Source organism: Miscanthus floridulus, chromosome 15, assembly GCF_019320115.1.
Source record: "Miscanthus floridulus cultivar M001 chromosome 15, ASM1932011v1, whole genome shotgun sequence".
NCBI classification, from domain to species: Eukaryota; Viridiplantae; Streptophyta; class Magnoliopsida; order Poales; family Poaceae; genus Miscanthus; species Miscanthus floridulus.
In genome coordinates, this window is record NC_089594.1 from 9,831,072 (window position 1) to 9,845,144 (window position 14,073).

The 14,073-nt window shown below is 45.9% G+C and overlaps 2 protein-coding genes across 2 annotated transcripts; one reads left to right on the top strand and one right to left on the bottom strand.

Annotated features, from left to right (window-relative positions):
• Positions 1-6,678: 6,678 nt before the first annotated feature.
• LOC136508857 (protein LURP-one-related 5-like) lies at positions 6,679-11,497 on the top strand. Its single transcript, XM_066503634.1, has 2 exons — positions 6,679-7,026; positions 9,558-11,497. Exons 1-2 carry the CDS (start codon positions 6,745-6,747, stop codon positions 10,056-10,058), a joined length of 783 nt encoding a protein of 260 aa, XP_066359731.1. The 5' UTR covers positions 6,679-6,744; the 3' UTR covers positions 10,059-11,497.
• A 135-nt stretch (positions 11,498-11,632) lies between these two features.
• On the bottom strand, positions 11,633-14,073 carry LOC136508858 (bifunctional bis(5'-adenosyl)-triphosphatase/adenylylsulfatase FHIT-like). The gene is made up of 4 exons (XM_066503635.1): positions 13,789-14,073; positions 12,415-12,561; positions 12,024-12,122; positions 11,633-11,938 (listed from the first exon to the last, which is right to left on the bottom strand). The coding sequence occupies exons 1-4, from the start codon at positions 14,026-14,028 to the stop codon at positions 11,822-11,824; spliced, it is 603 nt and encodes a 200-aa protein (XP_066359732.1). The 5' UTR covers positions 14,029-14,073; the 3' UTR covers positions 11,633-11,821.

Below are 14,073 nucleotides of genomic sequence, written 5' to 3' on the forward strand. Positions count from 1 at the left end.
GGTTTTGGAAACCTCACCGTGCAGTGGAGGTTCTGCCGAATTTTTTTAAATGACAATATTTTGTTCCATTTTTGTAGAGAAGAGCCCGTCGGAGCCGAGTCGGAGTTCTTGTTGCCATGCCGGTCTGCCTGCACCGCGTCGCCTCACCACTGCACCGACACGCCATGGCCCCGCTAGCCTGACTCCGCCGCCACCCTAGGTATAACCCCTCTTTCCGTATCATGGTCGTAGATCACGTAACCCAGTTAGGCGTCTCCCGTTTGAAAGAGATACGATTGGAGGTATGCAGATCTTTGCATATCTATGACCGTATCTGTTTTGGATTGTCCACATTTTTTGGACAGCCCGCGGATGCGTAGATGGATTTGTTTCCATGGTCTGCTCCGGTCTGAGACAGAGTTTCGGCATCACCTCCCTGTTGTTCTCCGGATACGCACTCTTCTTTGGTAGGACGTGTATCTGGAGAACAGCGGGGAGGTGCTGCCGAAATTCTGTCTCGGATAGGAGTAGAACATGGAAACTAACCTCATCTACGCATCCGTGGGTGGGATTATGACCTATCCTCACCTATTAGATAGTAGGAACACCATGTACATGCAATTGATGGTTACATTACTCGCTGATACATATGTTAGAGGATGGATGACCGTCAGTGGATGTACACGGGCTGGAGAAGTCAGAGTGATTACACCACGGAATGGATGAACAAGACTGATGCTTTCTTGAACAGTGCATTTGGCAAGGCTGCTAAAGGACATTGCCTAGTTTTGTGTCCCTGCAACAAATGTGAAAATAGGAGATGGGTAAACAAGGTGAAAATGGGTAAACATCTTGTGAAGAATGGAGTTACACCGGACTACACCCGGTGGGTCCACCATGGTGAAGCCCATCGTATGAGAGAGGAGGTGGTGAGACCACGGGTGGAGGCTTTTGATGCTGATGCCAGGGTAGCAGACATGTTAGATGACTTTCACCAAGGACAGTTCGATGAGGGACGTGAGAAGGAGATGAAGGTAGCCGCATAGGCGTTCTACGATATGATGGACTCGGCATGGAAACCCCTTCACGATCGGTCAATGGTGTCTCAACTGGATGCCATTGGACGCTTATTGGGGTTGAAGTCCGAGTTAAACTTGAGTCGAGAAGGCTTCAATAAGATGTTGGCCGTGATTGGCACCCTACTTCCGGAGGGCCACATTCTGCCAAAGAGCATGTACGAGTCACAGAAACTCCTTCATGCACTTAAGATCACCTTCCTAGCGTTTATAATCCACCCCCTCGTTATAATGCTGGCAAAAATGAATCGAACCTCAGCCTTTTCCAAGGGCAACTTGGAAGCGCAAGTGCATCGACCACTAAGCAATTGAAAAATGAAGAGTGGCACAGTATCATGCTATATGTGTTGACCAACCTTGTCGAGGTGCAGCCGTTCATTGGGTAAGTTCTGAACGAACTTGTTTCATTTCGCCGCATGTCCTTGTTTCTTCGTCCAACCCCTTGTTTCTCGTTGGTACAGGGAATTTCTTCATCAATCCTGGCATGGATCAAGGCAACCTACCCCGCAAGAAAATGATACCCTTCTTTCACAGGGTGCGGGACCAGAGAGCCCTGATTTTATTTGTTGGTTCAAACAGAAAGCCCAAACTGATGCACCTATAAGTGACGAGCTGAGATAGGTTGCAAACGGCTGTGCCGTTAGGGTCAAGTCATTTACCAGTTATTATGTGAATGAATATCGTTTTCACATAGCAAGCTACAAGCAGAGTCGGCCCAATCGAAAAACCACAAACAGCGGAGTTGTTACGCCCGGCACTGATGGACTCGACTATTATGGAAGAATTAAAGAAATCTACGAACTATCCTTCTATTGTTCCAAACCTCTTACTCCTGTCATATTCAAATGCCACTGGTTTCATCCTGGAGTAACGAGACAGACCCCTAAGCTTGGGCTAGTCAAGATTCGACATGATTCCGTCTATCTAGAAAAAGATGTCTACATTGTGGCTCAACAGGCCGTCTAGGTTTATTATACGTCATACACGTGCAAAGACGCCGAGCATCTTAAGGGTTGGTCTATTGTGCACAAGGTATCACCACACGGTAAACTACCTGTCCCAAACGATGAAGATTACAACTTCAACCCAAACACATATGATGGAGAGTTCTATCAAGAAGAGGGGCTACAAGGGAGGTTTGACATAGACTTAACCGAAGAGATAGGAATGGAAGTAGATAATGAAAGGGATGATGATGAGGACGCTGGTGACGAGGTGCGAAATCTAAAGAACATACAAATGCTTGAGCGATTACGTTTAGGCAATGACAATGAAGACAACATTCCTCCTTCGGATAGTGTTGATGAGTTGGACAATGTTGATAGTGATGACGAGACCTATGATCCATCTAATCTCAATCATGAAGATTATTTCTAATACATGTAATACTATGTTTTTTGTAATTATGTTTTGTTCATTTTTGCATATATTTCTTATACATGTATTACTATGTTTTTTGTAATTATGTTTTGTTTATTTTTGCACCTATTTCTAATTATGTCTTGTTTTTCTTTTTTATTGCAGGTGATTGAACAAAGATGGTGGGCGACCGTCATAGGTCCGTGAACTTGATTTACCAAAGACCACGCCGGCTGCAGGAGGAGGCGGAGGGGGCGGCAGAGGGATCGAACAGGAGGAGGAGGACTGCTAGCCGTAGGAGGGGGCCGTCTCCTCCCATGCCACACGAGGAGGAGGTGGCGCTCGTGGACGAGTCGGACGTGGAGCTGGATCGGCAGACGAATGAGGAGGAGGGGCCATACAAGGACGACGAGTGGGAGGTGGTAGGCACGGGTTCCGCTTCCTCCAACTCCTCTTTGAGTGTCTACTTGCGAGGTCCCGCGAGGCTCCCACAGGTTCCGCTTCCTCACCAACGCCCAGTAATTCGCCCCTAAGGGCAAAAGTAAGTAACTTTATATGTTATCACCACTACTTCATATGATATGATGAAAAAAACTAATATTTTTTCTTAATCACTTGTGCAGGAACTGGGTGGTTGTGTCGGGTGGTAGCGCACGGTTAGTCAACGGCATCCTAGGTCTTCTATGTAGGCAACACTTCCCTGGCATTGTCATGTACGCATCAAAGACGGAGCTGGCCTACTTGTTTGACCACTACACCGTCGCCCTCGATGCGGAGTACCCCAACAAGGCGGCGCGGGTGAAGACAGAGTTTTGGGTAAGTCTCCCTCGCACAACATTGCTCAATACGTCGCATTCATTGGACTTTTCTTGAAATAATGAATGGATACATCGCTTTTGTATGCAGACTTATTATAGATGCGAGGAGGGATTTGAGGCCAGGGTAGAGCAGGTGACTACCAAAGCCTGTAAAAAACTCATCACCGACATGCATCACGAGGTGCGCATCCAGGCCATCGTAACCTACTATGGGTTGAAGCTTGGAGAGAGGAAAACCAAGAAAGACGCAAGAGAGATACAGCTGACCCAGGAGCAGTACCTTGAGGTAAATGAAGAACATCAATATTGATTCGTTTTGAGATTAAGTTGGTTTAATTTGATCTTCTTATATGTCCAATACTTGATGACGTGTAGATGATTCCCTGGTGGTGCCAAGCGTATCCCGAGTGCTGGGCGATGATGGTGGAGAGGTGGTTCACGGAGGAGTACCTCAAGATGCACAGGGATGCCCGGGACCATCATTTGCAGATGCAAGGTCCAGCACACCATCAAGGCAGCCGTAGCCTCGCCGGATACAAACAAGCATGGGTATGCGAATTTATTTATCTATTGTGACGCTCAGTTCTGCCTGATTTGTAATCATCGTGCTGTCTTTCTCGCAGTCGGCATCACATAGTGGCCAGGCTTGCTCGGACTTCTAGGCATGGTGTATGGCCCACAAGGGCAAGGCGACGTCCGACGTCTCCTTCAACCTGGAGGACCCACCCGAGGCATACACGAACCCGAGCGTCCACTCCCACATCTGTGAGTACACTGAGGTGGCGAGGTTGCTCCATGGGCCAGACCATGATCCGAGCACCCAGGACTTCGATGGAGAGGCCGTCATGAGGACGGGGCAAGGCAAGAAGCATGGGCGGTTCTGGCTTGGCGACGGCGTCATCGACACGGCCTCTACTCCCTCTCTCTCCCAGATCCGAGCACGGAGCACGAGTGAGAGCCCGGCCATTTGAACACGGCCGACCGCTGCATAGCTCCGGGTCGACGCACTCGAGGTTATTCCTATTTTACTCGTCATACATTGATCTTTACACACCTTAATTAGCTTTGCATTACTGAAACATTAGAGTGAAATATTGCAGGCCCGGCTGGAACAAGAAATGAGGCAACGTCAGGAGCTGGAGGCCGGGCACCAGAGGATGGCGGCCCAGCTGGAGGCCGAGCGGGCCGACAATTAAGTTAGGTCATGGTAATGACATTTGATTGGGCAATCATGGTTGTCATGCCCCTACGATGGAAATCATTTCGGTTTTCAAAGGATGGACGACAATGTTAAGGATGGACTAGTTCTAAGTGTCGTTTGGTGTTGAAGAGACACTTAGAGTAGTTTAGGACTTTGTTTTTTTCCTTTGGTCGTACTATTAAGGGGAGTATGAACTAGTAGCTTGACCTAGGTGAGTCTAGTGGGTTAGGTATGGTGCACACTTATCAAATCTAGCACTAGTTAGCTCCTAAGTAGCCCTAAGATCAATTGGAGCAAACTTCATTCACATATGATTGCAAGTTGGAAGTGAATGGAGGGTCAAATGTTGACCGGACGCTGACGCAGAGTCCGGTCAGTTCATTTGATCAAGGTGAAGTCATCTGGTGTGACCGGACACTGAGTTGAAAAGCGACCGGACGCTGGGTGCCAGCGTCCGATCAACTCCAGTAAAGTTCCAGAGAGCAGTTTTCGTGATCGGACGCGTTCGGTCACAACTTAAACGGCTTAGTGGCAGGTGAACTGACCATAGCGTCCGGTCACCTTGACCAGAGCGTTCGGTCACCCTGCAGTGACACATAACGGTTCGTTTTGAATGAGGGTGTATAAATACTTCCTCTGTTCACTTGAGGGATCAATTTTGCTCATTCCAACAGCTGAGAAACACCCTTGAGAGTGCCAAGAAGAGCAATGTCCTAGTGAGGTGATTGAGATTTGAGAATCCAAGGGAGATGCCTCATTAGTGAAAGCAAGAGTAGCAAAGTGTGCATCCACCCTTCTCATTAGGCTTATCGTGGTCAAGTGAGAGTTTGTGCTTGTTACTCTTGGTGATCGCCATCACCTAGACGGCTTGGTGGTGATTGAGAGTTTGGTGATCATTCGGTGGAGCTTGTGGATGACCCAACTCAAGTTGTGAGCGGTTCTGGGTGATTCACCGCGACGGAGTGTCGAAGAATCAACCCGTAGAGAGCACTTGATCCTTGCGCGGATCAAGGGGGAGCTACACCCTTGCGCGGGTGCTCCAACGAGGACTAATGGGGAGTGACGACTCTCTGATACCTCGACAAAACTTCACCGCGTTCCTCCTTCTCTCTTTACTTTAAGCATTTACTTTGAGCAATTCGATTCTTGTCTTTACATTCATAGAATTGCCATGCTAGAGTAGGATTGGAACTTAGGTTGCAAAACTTTTCTATGGTAGAATATTAGAAACACATTCTAGACATAAGGGGTGAAGTGGGCTAAGTGTAGGATTTAATTATTGCAAAGAATTTTAGAATTAGCCAATTCACCCCATCTTAGGCATCTTGATCCTTTCAAGACGTATGTTGCATTCAAGTGTTTCATATTGCACGTGTTTCTTGTTGTTCGGAGAGCCAGGGGGCGCCAGGGAATGGGGCGTAGCGAGCCGGTGGGCATCGGACGTGGTGCGCGACACACTGGGGCTGGCGGTCGGGGCACGACGGGGCGGGGTGCACCTACAGGGGCGGGGCAAACGGATGGGGATGGGGGCAGGTCAGGCGTCGGGGCAGGCGTGTCAGGCGTGCGGGTAGGCGTACAGATAAGCATGGTGAGGTGCAGGTTTTTTTTATTCGCATATTAACGTTTCGGCAGAAATTTGCACCATCCGACGCTAAGCGCCCAGATCTAATATAATGTTAACTTGTTCAAGTCAAACCGTCCTTTACTCGAGATGACAAGGTGTGACATAATAATCTTGTGGTCTCAAGGCTACAAAATGATACACGCGATCACGTACGGCACAAATGCTCCCCTATCACACATTCACAAACCTTGCTCTTCAAAGTTCAAAGCACACGCGCGTGTTTAAAGTTTAAACCATACAAATTAAACTATAGTACATTTGTCTATTTGAATGAACGCTAGAAGGCCGGCGGTCGTCGGAGCCGTACTCCGACGACTCTCTTGCTGTCTTGCACCGGCATCACCGGCATCAGGTGGGGGAGGGGCGATTCTTACGTCTGGTCCAGCAGCTCTCCAGCACGCACGGTAGGCATCGCCGCATCGGCATCCAGGATTATTCATTTCAACAAGCATCCGTATACGTACGCCATGTGAATAAATCCTGAAAGCTAGCCACGGATGGCGACTCGCTTTGGCGCCACAGCTTAGCCTTTTCATTTGTTCCCATTCCAGACACCTGCCTGCTCCCTCACGTCAATCCTATATACCCTCTCCTTGCACTCTCCACACGTACCACGCACCACCACCACCTTCTGTACTTCTTCTTTTTCTTCTTCTTCATCCATCGATCCATCATCTCCCTCCTAGCATGAGTACACGGATACACCCTTCGTCTTCGGACGCCGCCGGCCGTGCCCGTCGTCGGGCTGCGGCGGCGGCGGCGGCGGAACGGGAACGCCGGTCGGCGGTGTACACGGTGTGGAAGAGGTCCAGCATGGGCTTCCAGGGCACCGACGGCTTCTGCGTCTACGACGACGCCGGCAGGCTAGCGTTCCGCGTCGACAACTATTCCCGCCGCCAGAAGCTCTGCGCCGGCGAGCTCCTGCTCATGGATGGCCAGGGCACGCCTCTCCTCTCCCTCAGGCCACAGGTATACATAGTTACATACGACGCTCATTTACTTACTAACTAGCTGCTTATTATCACGTACACAGATGATAGTATATAATTACTCTCTTAACTTATTGCCTTGCTTGCTTGATGAAAGAAAACAGTTTCATTTCATCCTATGATTTGCACATCCAACACCGTATACACTACCGGAGACCGGCTCTTTGCCGAGTGCCAGGTGGTTTGCCGAGTGTTGTTTTTCGGGCACTCGGCAAAGCCGCCTTGGCCGAGTGTTTTTTTTTTGACACTCGGCAAAGAGGCTCTTTGCCGAGTGTTTTTTTTAACACTTGGCAAAGAGGCTCTTTGCCGAGTGTTTTTTTTTTACACTCGGCAAAGAGCTTCTTTGCCGAGTGTTATTTTTTTTTTGACACTCGGCAAAGAAAATTTCAAAGCATATTTTGAAGCAGTAAATTAATTCAAATGAAAAAGTTTTCAACTACAAAGTTGTATAACGCATCAAGATGTACAATGTTTGTTTTGGTCTTTTCTTCATATGACAAAGTGAAAGTAAATTTGTTCACAAATCTAACATATCTCTCTTGTAGTTTATGAAACTAAAGAGAGATATATAAGATTTGTGAACAATGTTAGAACGACCATGTCGGATGAACAGATGACCAAACAACCAAAATAAACTATGTAGATATCGAAAAGTTATGAAACATTGTAGTTGGCAACTTTTTGATTTGAAAACATCTTGTCATGCAAAACTGCGTTTGAATTTCAAAATTTTAAAATTCAAATTTTGTAAACGACCTCAGATGGAAAAACTTCCTAAACTAAAAGTGTAGATCTCGAAAAGTTATGAAACTTTGTAGTTTACAACTTTTTTATTTAAATTCGTTTAGGGCCTCAAACATGCAATTTACACTCGATTTAGTATAATATATTGGGAACTAAAACAGAATCCAGACACAAGTGAGAGTGTGGTGTAGTGGTAGAGGAGGTACGTGCACAGCGGGATGTCTCGGGTTCGAATCGCGTCGGCCGCGTAGCCATGAAATTCACGCGAAAAATGTCGGAGATGGGTGGGCGTTGGCCGGTGGGGGCCTCCATCGATAAAAAAATTTTCCCATTTTTTGGGGTAAAAATTTCAATTTTTTTCGGGTTTTTTTCGGTTTCAACTTTGCCAAGTGTCGGCACTCGACAAAGGCTTTGCCGAGTGCCCGACAAAAGACACTCGGCAAAGACGCCTTTGCCGACGGGTTATTTGCCGAGTGTTCTTTGCCGAGTGCAGCACTCCAAATTGAGCTTTGCCGAGTGCCCCTAGCACTCGGCAAAGCCACTGATTCCCATAGTGATACATACGTGCACTGCTGGTTACAAAGTTCTTTTTTTTTTTGCCCACTTTCGAATTTCGATCAATTCCTTGGAAGCCATGCAAGGGATACGTAGGAAATGTAAATTTGGTTTCCAGTCCTTAAACATCGACCGAATAAGCTACAGTCACATGCATGTAGTAATCACAGATTAAATTTCGCAATTTCCATTACTGACATGATAATCACGCCATCCCATTTTTCCCTTTCTCAGAAAATGACTGCCCTAATTTTGTTCAATGAGCGATCACTCCAATTACTTAAAGATTTGGTGACTCGGCAGATGATTTTAGGCCAACCAATAGGACAAGTAACAAGACAAAGAAATGGAATTACCGACAAAAACAACCAAACAAAAAATGCTTTCACAAGAAAAGCACTATTATGGGTCTTATTCAGTTGCCACACATGTGTTTTTTTATCTTAACCCAGTAACTTTTTCGCCGCAAGTTGCAAGGCCACCCACCAGTTGTGCAAAAAGCACAAAATGATCTCGAAATAAAGTCCTAATCCTTGGTCTCTATTCTTAATTTTTCGCCGTGAGTTTTTGACTAAGCAAAAACACAACCACAAATCAAGGTTATCGTTTATGATGTTCATTTTCCTCTGCTCATTAATGTCTTGGCGCAAGTACAACGTGCAAACTAGATTAGCCACTGTTGAAGCTTGGTCAAACAAATTTTCAGTCCACGGCACGGAACTAACGTCATCAACTTTACAGTCCTTTGTTTTCCCCCTCTTACCCCTAAAATGATATCCCTATTTGTCGAATACACTAGTAGCCCCAGATTAATCAAAGATTTCCTGAGTCGTGCGTTAGAAGATTTAACTTGGGCCTAAGTGAAAAAAACAAGAATAGATTAAGTAAAAAAAACAAGCAACCAAAAAGTGATCAGCCGTACAAATCAGCACAAGCGGCTTATCAGCCAGCTTATCAGCTATGGTACAATATTTTTCTCTCCCAACAAATCAGTCGTATAAATCAGCACAAGCGGCTTATAGACCAGGTGAACAGAGTGTCTTACTCTTACCCGAATTAAAAACATTTCCTGTGCACACTTTTTGGTGCAGCACCGATCGAAAGCACAAATTGACACAACCTCTGATCTGTAATTTTACTGTTAGTTTTTTACTACTAAGCAAAACGACGGCAGCTAGCTAATCAGGGTGAAAAAAAAATGGTGTGTAACAGCTTCTCAGCCTGCACGACCGATGGAACTGCTACACGGCAACGGAAGACGCCGACGTCGACAAGAAGGCGTCTTCCACGTCGCCGGCGCAGCAGCAAGTCTTCACGATGAGCAGGTGCTCAGCTCTGCGTAGCAGCAGCGACAACGCAGAGGTCCACATGTCATCCTCAGGAGCTGGCTCTGCTGCTGCTGCGTCATCGTCGTCGTCGACCCTCAGCTGCAAGCAACCGCAGGCCGTGGCCACCGTTCCAGGCTACCGAGTGGAGGGCTCCTTCTCGAGGCGGAGCTGCGAGATCCGGCATGGCAGCGACGGCAGGGAGGCGGCACGGATAACAAGGAAGAGCGCCGGCGTGGCGTCCAGGCCGGTGGCCATGCTCGGGGATGACGTGTTCAGCCTCGTCGTCCAGCCGGGCGTCGCCGTGGCCACAGTCATGGCGATCGTCGTCGTCATGGACAGGATCTGTCGCAGGCCGTACACGCCCATGGTGTGCTCTTCACGGTAGGCAGTTCATGGCGAGACAGACAGACATGTAAACCGTAGCAGTAGCAGATCATGCAGCAAAGCAACGACGACTCCAGAGCATTTTTCTGTGTTCCTTCAGGATGCCTGAAGAGTTTTGTTTTGACGAAGGTACGCATAGACAGTGTGACCTCAGGATGCAAAAGGACTGGCGAAAATGACATGCATTTGCTAATTGCTAGCACCTAGTGGAGGAATGAGGGTACCTGAAGAAAAGTACTGAATTCTTGCAGCAACCACTTCTGTCAATGCTGCATCTCCTGATCAGCAGCATCTGATAGGGCATACTTATCCCCACAGCATTTTCTGATTTTCAGCAACGCTATAAAGCAACAGTCTGGATTCCCACCACAAAAGCAACCACTTGTTTGCACATGTCAAGTACGCCAGGGCAAGCACACAATTGTAACCAGAAACTAGTTGTTGCAGGCTTGCAGTTGCAGGTGACCTAGTCCAGCGGCAATGTCTTCCGATGGCGACAGGAGACAGCATAGCAACACCCTGACCCTGACCAGTTGACTGGCCATTTGGCAACATGTACATTTTCATCACTACAAATGGTGCCAGACCGCTATTCGCGACACAAAGCTTGATGGATTAAGAGCTATTTAGCCCAGGCCATCCCATCATGCCAATGGACAATGGCCTGCAGCAAGGGGCATCCAATCCAATAAAACAAAGTTCGAATTCCAGATACCAAGCAAACAGAGCGCAACAGAAAGGATGAAAGTGACTAAAGTCAATGAAATCCAAGACGCAAATCAGTAAAAGTTGGGGGGGGTTGAAGATCTATCCAGTTACAAGAGATGTGCTCACGTATGTGTAAAGCAAACCCAAGTGTTAACATTCAAGACAAAGCAAAGCCAGTGCCCTCTTTACATTCTTATATCACATCAACTGTGATCAACGGACCATAACCTCTCCACCCCCCAAAAAAAGTTTTCAGGATAAGACAACAATAAAGACAAAGAAAACAAAAAGTGAAAAGCTATGATCAATGTTTTTCAAAGGACTGCTACAAAAAGACATCAAGCTGAAACAATCAGCATGATTTTAATCAGAACATTTGAGTTGTCAAGAACTTACTGTACAACATAAGCATCAGCAGGGGGCATGGAATAAAGCTTAACTAGGCCTACAACAGCTAGAGAGGATCAGAATCTTGCATTCATGAATCAGATCAACTTTTGATATTTGGACAGAAGCATCATCCAAATAAATAACTTATTCAGTGAAAAGGCTACAGTCAACCAAGATTCTCCTAGCACAGAACAAAACATAATGGACAGTTGGCACTAGAATAAAACTTTAGCACGCTACTAAAGAACTAAACACAATCTTTCTGTCCTAATCAGTTCTGTTTAACAGTAGATGGACATCTAATTTAACTAATCCTGCATAAACTGCTGAAGGGGTAATTTGTGACTAATGGTACATCCTCTCTTACAATTCACAAAGAAAAAGATTGCAGTAAAGACATAATTCTTCCAGAAAACAGTTGACGCTCTGTAGTACACACAAAAAAATAGTTTCTAATCTATCTAAAAGAGTTGGCACTAGGAATGCATTCCTTGCAACAAATGATTATTTCTCCACAGTACAGAACATAACACCAGAACTGGACACCATCACAATGTCAGTGCGCAATCATAACTGAACTGCAACAACGAAGGACAAGTAGCAAGCCTTATTTCTAGCAAACAGTTAGCTCAACTTAGAAACTAACTACTATACTATCATGTAATTCTAGGAGAAAAGAGCACGGTACTCATTGGCCTCCTGAGCCATTTCATCCATGGTTCTATCTTTCCTCTCAATGTCCAGATCAAGCTTCTCCTTCAGTTCTTTCTCTTTCACATCAATCTATCATAGCAAGGAAAAGGGTAAGCTTTGTTTGATTGGATATTGTAATAAAATAACCAGATTAATAGAAAAATGGGCCACAAACCGCGTCATATATTTCATCATTTTTCTCAAAATCCCCTTTCTTCCTCGGGATGAGGTGAATGTGGACATGTGCAACTGTTTGGCCAGCTTGAGGACCATCCTGACAAGTAATATCACTTGTTAATAAGAAACCTCATGGCATCATCATAGAATATAATATAACAAATATAAGTCCATAACAAGCTAATCAATGGTATGAATAGTAAAAGAACAAAATGGAGTTAGCATAGCCTGTATGACATAGTATAAACATATATGATATTTTCCACAATATTCATCATATTTACGTTTTAGACACCCAAATTGGGCACTTTTTTATGCTGTATAATTTTAGTACTGAGTAATGGAAGGATGGGCTGACTACAACAGTAAAACTGAAGCACAGACCACACCTGAATAGCAAAGGTAAGTGACGATGCCTTATGGTACTGCTCAAGACGTGCACCAACTTCCTTTGCAGTAACCCATAAGTCACTAATCTCCTCAGAGCTTAGATCAGCGAATCTTTTCACTTCACGCTTGGGGCACACAAGAACATGTATGTATTGTCAAGGAAAAAATGATGCATATAGAAGAACACATTTTCCTCAACATGTGATGTATTAATCTTTGAGTCAAATAAATTTACTCAGGTGGGTTATGGGTTATGACAGCTTTGCACCAAATGACAACACAACAAAAAATGTTTAACAATTCCAATCAGAGAGTCACAAAAAAAATTGCTTTAATAAAGTCAACTTGAGTTGCAGGCATACAGTTATTCTGCAAGTGGAACTGTTGCATGATATGAAAAACAGATAATCATGGCATAGAGTTGTAGATGGTCTCCATGGAAAGATGAACCAAATATGAAGTCAGTGGCTCGATAAAACAGAGTCCTCACTAAATGAGTACCTACAGCTAACTTGATCCCCCTAGACAGACTAGATAACCAGGTCTAAAAATAAGAGAGCCAATGCAAAGGTTTGTCGAAAAATGCCATCGCTCAGTTTCTTTCATATCTGTTTCAGTGCTCTTCATGAACTATACTGAAGTGAGCAATCATTAGACAGTGCCTGCAGAGTGGAAAAAACTGTAAAACTAGCTTCCAAGAAATTACAGTGCCAGCTTCGCTGAAATAAAAGGATATGACCTGCATAAGAAAGATTCATATTGTTAAATGCAGTGTCTATGAGAAAAAAGAAAGAAAAGAAATGCAATGTGGTGATTTAGAGATATGCAAAGCTTAAATGCAATGTCTAAGGGAAGGACTAGCCAGTAGTCTCAGGTTTCATCAGGAGGAAATCTAGAATGACACTGTTATTAGCTTGTTCTGTAGGCACTAGGCAGGGATTAGATAAAGTACCATGAGATGGCAGGAATTGGGTTGGGTTTCCCAGCCAAAACAGAAGGCAATGCCCATGATCCATTGATCCTTGCCTACTGAAACAATCCCCATTGGTCATGGTGCAGTGGTACACTGTTACCTTGCCGATTTCTTAGAAGCAGGGCATGATTCTGAATACACAAGTTTTATTTAGCGTTTCGGGACCCAACGTTTCATCAATCTAATTTCCATCAACCATATTTCCGCAAGAAAGCTGGGATTTTTATACTTTCCCCCACTTTCTGTCGTGACGACTAATCTTCCTGTTCCAGCAACTCCCAAGCTAAAAAAATGCTACGGTGCAGTGAGTTCGGGAGTGGCTGCGTCTACAGCAACGAAGCAAGCAAGAACCATCAGAGGTGAAGTGGAAAGGGAGGGAGCATGGGTATGTGTGTTACCCACCCGGGAGCAGCGGGCGGAGATTCACCATGGCGTAGGAGAGGGGCGTGGCGTGGAAGACCTCCCTGGCGTCGATCTTGTAGGGCCCGAACTTGTAGGAAGCCTCCATCCCCGGCGGCGGGAGCGGGGAAGAGGACGAGGACGAGGACGAGAGGGCGCGCGGGTGCGACAGGCGGCGAAGCAAGCGAGGCGGCGGAGGGAGTGGGAGTGAGAGGAGCAGGACGGCACGCCAGCGCAGCATCTTCTGGAGCTGAAGCCCGAAGGCCCTTTCACTTCCACGGGGAGA

Bases quoted from the DNA above. Each gene is read 5' to 3' on its own strand.
- LOC136508857 (XM_066503634.1), top strand. From the start codon at position 6,745: ATGAGTACACGGATACACCCTTCGTCTTCGGACGCCGCCGGCCGTGCC. The intron at 7,027-9,557 runs GTATACATAGTT...GGTGTGTAACAG, and splicing joins TCCTCTCCCTCAGGCCACAG to CTTCTCAGCCTGCACGACCG.
- LOC136508858 (XM_066503635.1), bottom strand. From the start codon at position 14,028: ATGCTGCGCTGGCGTGCCGTCCTGCTCCTCTCACTCCCACTCCCTCCG. The intron at 12,562-13,788 runs GGGTAACACACA...TGACAATACATA, and splicing joins TCCGCCCGCTGCTCCCGGGT to CATGTTCTTGTGTGCCCCAA. The intron at 11,939-12,023 runs GTTTGTGGCCCA...TTGCTATGATAG, and splicing joins ATGATGAAATATATGACGCG to ATTGATGTGAAAGAGAAAGA.